General features: G+C 44.1%; 1 protein-coding gene across 1 annotated transcript; it reads left to right on the plus strand.

The window, feature by feature from the left end:
• Nucleotides 1-3,405: 3,405 nt before the first annotated feature.
• On the plus strand, nt 3,406-5,962 carry nop10 (NOP10 ribonucleoprotein homolog (yeast)). Its single transcript, XM_080543317.1, has 2 exons — nt 3,406-3,579; nt 5,352-5,962. The coding sequence occupies exons 1-2, from the start codon at nt 3,526-3,528 to the stop codon at nt 5,490-5,492; spliced, it is 195 nt and encodes a 64-aa protein (XP_080399443.1). The 5' UTR covers nt 3,406-3,525; the 3' UTR covers nt 5,493-5,962.
• Nucleotides 5,963-7,106: the final 1,144 nt, after the last annotated feature.

A 7,106-nucleotide genomic window follows, 5' to 3' on the forward strand; every position in this document is an offset into this window, starting at 1 on the left:
GACAGAGAGACAGATCCCTGGAGGGTCGTTTGATGTCGAGGGAGGCGGTTGAGGCTGTATGGGGCGTATCTGGACGTATTGATGTACAGGCCTGTACTGGATGGGCGTGTGAGTGGGTAGCTCCGTATGTGGCTGTATTTGTGGTTGTTGTACGTGTCGGTGTGGCTTTAGGTGAGGCTGAGTGTGTGTCTGCATGGGGGGCAGCTCTGTAAGTGTCTGTATCTGTGGTTGTTGAGGCTGAGCTTGTGTCTGTATGTCTGTCGGTTGATGTTGTGTCTGTGGTTGTTTGTCTGGCAGTATGAAGGTCTGTATGTTTGGTTGTATGTTTAGTTGCATGTGTGACTGTTGTGTCTGTATGAGTGGTTGTGTGTGTATTGCTGTCTGTATGTCTGGTTCAATGGGCTGCGGTATGGATGTCTCTCTAGGCGTCTGTATGTCTGTCTGTATGTCCGGCTGTATGTCCGGCTGTATGTCTGGCTGTATGTCTGGCTGCATCTGTTTGGGTATTTGGCGTGAGAGAGTCGCCTGCGACTGGAGGCCGGATTGAGGGGAGCGGCCATCAAGGTCTCTCTCTCCTGGAGAGTCGGCTAGCTGCAGAGCCACTGTCGCTGGTTCTGGTCCAGAATACGAAGCGGAAGGTGATGCTGCAGCGATGGAAGCGAGAACAGACTGGATCGTTATAGTCCGAGTTTCTTCTGGGAAAGAGACGGACTGTTCTGCCGGTTCTGGCTGCAGACGGGTCACTCCACACTGTGGTTCTGGTCCAGCATGTGGTTCTGGTCCAACATGTGGTTCTGGTCCAACATGTGGTTCTGGTCCAACATGTGGTTCTGGTCCAACATGTGGTTCTGGTCCAGCATCTGGTGCAGCTGGAAATGATCCAGATGGAAAGGCAACATCGGACCCAGTCATTATAGTCAGCGCTGTGGCAGGGACAGGCTCCGGTTCTGGGTCCGGCTGTTCTGGCAGTGTCTGTACTGGGTCGGCTAAGGGTGCAGGATCAGGCTCGAGGTGCGCTGGTGGGTCTGGCTCTTCTAAGGATACCTGGGATGAGTCTGTTGGAGGGTCGTGGACCGGGTCGGGGTCAGTCATTTGTGTCCGATCTGGTGCTGTGGCTGTGGCAGGCATCTCAGATTGCATCTGGGCTGGGTCTGATTCCCTGATTTCTGTCTGAGGAGGTGGTGCTGATGTGGATTCACCACCAGGTAAATCTGAGGAGTTGTTGTCACTGCCCATCTCGTGGCATGGTGGTGCTGGCGCCAGCTTCAGCACTGACTCGAACTCATCATGAGAGTCTGAGTGAGGAAGAGGAGTGGATGCTGGCTCCATGACGCCACCACTGCCTTCTTCTTGTAGGAGTGTGGTAACCAGCAGTATATCCATATCCAATGTGTGTCTCTTTTGTCTTGTACCTATATCAACAAAAGACAATTGTATATTTGCTCAGTAGCTACAGTGAGTCATAGTAATGCATGGACTGGGTGGAAGGACATTGTGCCATATAGGTATCTGATCATCCTAAATGTGTTTTATGGTAACTGTCTGTTAGCACTAAACGTCAGCTAATCCAGATAATTGCCCAAAATTAAAAGTGCGTAGGCATATGTAAATGATTTGTGCTTCAAATGTACTTCACTAGATCTATATCTAACCTCCTCGCTCTCACTGGTGAGTAAACAGATGATATATGATCCACCATGGTTAGTTAACTATCCTGTCCTCAATCAGGGACCATGATGGAAATAAGCGCTTGCGCTTTATCATGTGTTTTTATCCCTTGGAAACTGTCTTTTTAATTCCACAATAAATCAAATCAAATCAAATACACAGAGTACTCACAAAGTCGGTATAAACCGACATGACCACGATAAATCAATAGTGCAACCAGGCACGCGGGAAGGTATTTTGACTGGGGGTGCTGAGGTGCTGTCTATATACGCTACAGGGAAAAAAATTGCCAGGGAAAACATTATAACGATTTCTCTCCCTCCCTCCCTCCCTCCCTCTCGCTGATTGCTCGTTCGCTCACACGCACACAGTGGCATAACGACGGGCCCCAACGCACGGGCAATAATAGCTAAGCACGCACGCACCCACACACTACAACGACGTAACGTTAAATATTTTACCAACAATGTGTTGGAATTTACAGTAATTTCCACTCAGCTCACAGTGTCCCACAATGTCCACAAACATGATGTTGACCATTATTACAGACAGCATTCCATGTCGATTGTTATTGCCTCTTGGAAGCCCTTCGCTGCCGAAGAATCGGATGGATCTGAATATCAGTTCTAATACGTTTCTGGCCGTCTGTTGCTCTTTCTCAACAACGTCCGACAGTAGAGCATTAATGGGAGTGTTGTTAAGCGAAGCAAGCAACTGCATCAGCATCTTCTTCCAACTCCACTTCAATTGTTCTGGCTGATTTAGCATTTTTGCTAAAGAACTCAGAGATTCCCTAGCAAGATATGACCATGTGATCACTAACATTAAAACTAACAAACACATTTTTACATTTATTACAAAAAACACATTTATTTTTATTCCCAAAAGCAACAATAGTTATTATATTGTTTTAACTTATTGTTTGAATAATATTTTTATTTTTTAAATTCAGGCAGGAGGAGCTCCTTCTGCCTGCCGCTAGGGGGTGCTGCAGCACCCTCAGCACCCCCCTTCCCGCGTCCCTGAGTGCAACATCATTAAAATGGGTAGCTAAGCCTGGAAAAACATCTAAATCTGACATCCATTTAGAATAGTACGGTTAAGTAGGCTATAGATGTAGAGGGCAGCAGGGTGGGGTAGATGTAGATGTAGATGTAGATGTAGATGTAGATGTAGAGGGCAGCAGCACCGTCAGGCTCCAGTCGGATGAAAAACAACAACGTTCCTCCAGCAGCGGGCTAGGCTAGCTATGTAGCTGCTAGCTAACAACGTTATCCGCTAGACAGCTGGTTACCCTAACCCACACACACACTACCGTTCAACATCAACTCCACATCAACTAAACGTGTATATACATCATATATATCTATGTCAATTCCTTCATGGTGTTGTTAAACAGGACACCACTGAAACTGAAACTCACCTATTTAAGGTTATTTGTTTTTGGAGATGCTCAGCAAGTGGTCCTCTCAGTGCTCAAAGTCATCAATTTGCATCATTTATTAATTCTGTTTTCGAAAATAAACATGATTTGTTTGTAAATTCTGATTCTTAATCAGAATCTTGGAATCGAACGTTCGGGCGTCAAGAAAAACAATTACAACCAATTAAAACACGTGGTGTGAAATAACGTTCTACTCGTCAAGTACAGTGAGATCAAAACTCAATTTCCCACAGTGCCTTGCGCCAAGAGCAACTTTCGCTGCGCGGATATCCGGATATAACAGGCTTGTTTGCAACACGTGGAGCGACCAGACATTTTTGTTGGTCATTATAAGACATTTGCTCCTGATTGACGCGCAGGTTCAGAGATACATTGACGTTTGTAACTCGTATTGAGAAAGAGATTCGCACAAGATGTTCCTGCAGTTTTATCTGAACGAAAGTGGGGAGAGAGTCTACACTCTGAAGGTATGTTTAAGTCTGGCAAAATTAGATAGCTAAGTGGTAGCTAGTGATGGCAGTAGGATTGGGCCAAATCTGTTGCTAACACCATCATTCTACTATGTAACATTAGTATCAGCCTACTGAATAACTTTCTAACATAGTTAGTGTATTTCAGGTGTGTTCGTTTTACAGCGTTTCCCTTGTGCATTTTGCTTCCCTAATATAAATATAGCTAATCAATAGACAAGCACATGCTTGTGGAGGAGCAACACGAGTGCTCTGTGCAAAATAAACTCCTCAAAAAAAGTTCGGAAACGCTTTTTTTTTGTTGATTCTTCCTCCCCTTTAATAATACCAATTGGTATTGTATTTTATATCGTTGGAAAGCCTGATTAGTCACCTTTACAACGAGGTACAACTTGTAAGGATCATGCATTCGTGGAATGAGCAACACAGCTAAATCGTGTTATTAAAGGGGAGGAATAATCAACAAGGGGTTTGAGGGGTTTATTTATTGATAAGACTTAAACAACTTGCTCTGTTATCTTACTGTTCATATCTTAACTATACATATCATATTCATCTCATGTATATTCACTTTATTTTCATTTATACTCGCTGTAATACCGTGTACTGTAATACCACTGACTGTCTACATTATCATGTCTTTTGAACCATGCCACTATTTGATCAGATTCCAAAACTACATTTCATTGTCTCAGTATTTGTACTTGTGTGCAATGACAGACGTTTAAGCTAATCAACTGCTGAGGTTGTACATTTATTTGTAAACCAAAAGTTATATGATGTTTTCATAGGAAACATTTCCTCAGTGTGCAGTTTCTATGGAGATGTTGGTGTCATTTTGTCACCACTGCACCTATGTATCTTATGGGGCAGCACTGTTACTGTTAAATATCATTTGATTTAATTATACATTTTGGCATTTTGCAGACGCCTTATTCCAAAGCGACTTACAATCAATACATTTGACTAAGCAAGTGAATCATCAATCCACCAGTCGTAGCAGGAAGAGTAATCCAGCTCAGGCCCGGGGCCATTGGCAGTCGTGATAGAAGAAGAAAGAAAATAAATAAATAGACACTAGTGGATCAGTACAAGGGGGGAAGTAGAAATCTTAGGGACACAGTAGAGGGGGAAGCAGGTGTCTCAGGAGACACAGTGCTGGGGGGGTAGTAGATGTCTCAGGAGGAGCAGTTAAGGTGTAGCCTGAAGAGATGGAGGTCTTCAGTCTCTGACGGAAGATGGGGAGTGACTCTGCAGTTCTGACAGACGTGGGAAGCTCATTCCACCAGCAGGGAGCCAGTGTAGTGACGAGACGTGACTGGGCAGTGTGACTGCCGTGTTGGCGTAGAGGTGATGGGGCCAGTTGGCCAGCAGAGGTGGAGGAGCGGAGTGAACTGGGCTGACGTTTGGCGAGTGAGTGACTATTGCCTGCAGGTAGGTAGGGGCTGTCCCTTTTGCTGCCTGGTAGGCAGGCAAGCACCAGGGTCTTGAATCTGATGTGAGCTGGTGCAAGGAGGTGCGAAGCAGGGGAGGGGGACTGACATGAGAACATTTGGGGAGGTTGAATGAACACCTGGCGGGCAGCAGCCAGCAATTATCATGTCTGACTAACTTTTGGCAGTGTTCATTGTTCACACCATCACCTCGATTAGGTAACATAGACACGGCTGTTCTAGTGTCAACTGTCACTTTCAAATTAACCTCAAGATTCCTGTATATACCCTGTAACCTCTCTCCTCCTCATCCTCCTCTCTGCTTCGTCCCAACAGAAGATAGACTTACTGGGCCAGCCCACCAGCTCGGCCCACCCGGCCCGCTTCTCCCCGGACGACAAGTTCTCCCGGCACAGAGTGACGGTGAAGAAACGCTTCGGCCTTCTCCTGACCCAGCAGCCCAGACCCATCCTGTGAAGAAGTACCTCCACGCCTTTCAAAGAGGACTATTGGTTGACCGTTGATTTGAAGAAGCTCATCCGTTGATTGAGGGACATGGGGGGGCCACCGAGACCTTTTTGCCGATGCTTTTTATTCCACTAGCTATGTTGATGTTCATTGCTTGTTGATGTTTATTTGGTGATGGGTGGTACCCAAACCCCCTAGCTACATGCCTTAGTATCCTGAGAAATTGACCCAAACCCGGAAACCGATCTCAGACTAGTACCTAGGTTTTTTTCTTCCATTTGTAGGTATTTTTTGGTTCTCAGTGTTTTTGTCTTTGTTGAAACACATTGTCAACATCAAGTGTGCTCTCTGTTGAGGCCCCCTGTATTCATTTTTTCAAATTAAATGTCAATGCCCGCTCATGACAATATTTTTCTAACTGTATTTGTTTTGAACTCAGCTGGTGGGGCGGAAAATAAAGAAAAGTGGAAAAAATTTGATTACGAATTGCTTCCTTCGTTGAACAGAACAGGAAAGTATTTCCATAGATAGTTGTACTGTAACTGTGTGACTGACTACTGGTCTGCGCATGCGCGAGCTCGAAAATTACGGCAAGCGAAAGAGGAATTGGACAACGCGTTTCAGTTGGACAAAAGTGCCGACAAGAAAGGATGAGTGCATGTCTGGTTTCACTTCAGCTTTACAACGGCGAGACAACCAGAGACACGCACAGACAGAGAATACATACATGGTACGTATTGGGACTAAAATATCGATTTGTTGTGACTTATCAGTGTTAAAACGATACGTGTGCGTTGCGAGTTGTCACATTTTTAGCATTTTATGGCTAACTACGCTAACTAGCCCAGCTAGCCACTGGCTGTGTTCGGAATGGCATACTAGCATACTACTCATACTAGATATGACGTATATTTTGAGTATGCAGTGCGTTCACACTGTAGATTATGTGACATTTTTGTATGCAAGAAATGTATGTAACTAGATTTTCGGTCGGCTGGTATTGGCATACTTATTATGAATTTAGTAAGCAGTACTATCTATGCAGTATATACTAATTGAGTATGTCAGTATGCTAGTATGCCATTTCGAACACAGCCTCTGTCTGTTGGAGATGAATTGAACATCGACAGACGTTGAAACACGAAGTACCTTAGTTCGACTTAGGAAAGAAAGAATGTCCTTGTGTTAATAATAAGCGATGGAACAATGTCCCATAACACAGGATAGATCAATGGACCTGATCTCGATGGAATTGCCCTACTTAGAATTTAGAATTTTACTTATAGAATTTTCGGAACGTTCTGTTGTCATTTTTTAGCTGGTTGTGCGAATGGAATTAGAATATTGGAATGCCCTACTTTAACGTTCTAAAATAGAATCTTCGGAACATTCTGTTGTTGTCATTTTAGCTGAAGATTGTTTACCGACGCATAACAGCTGCATACATACATACACACATACATACATACACACATACATACATACATACATACATACATACATACATACATACATACATACATACATACACACATACATACATACATACACACATACATACATACGCACGTACGTGTACATACATGCATACATACATACATACATACATACATACATACATAC

Source organism: Nansenia antarctica (assembly GCF_963989245.1).
Source record: "Nansenia antarctica genome assembly, chromosome: 12".
NCBI classification, from domain to species: Eukaryota; Metazoa; Chordata; class Actinopteri; order Argentiniformes; family Microstomatidae; genus Nansenia; species Nansenia antarctica.

Coding starts and splice junctions, on each gene's coding strand:
- nop10 (XM_080543317.1), top strand. CDS start 3,526: ATGTTCCTGCAGTTTTATCTGAACGAAAGTGGGGAGAGAGTCTACACT. Junction 3,580..5,351: donor AGAGAGTCTACACTCTGAAG/GTATGTTTAAGT, acceptor TCGTCCCAACAG/AAGATAGACTTACTGGGCCA.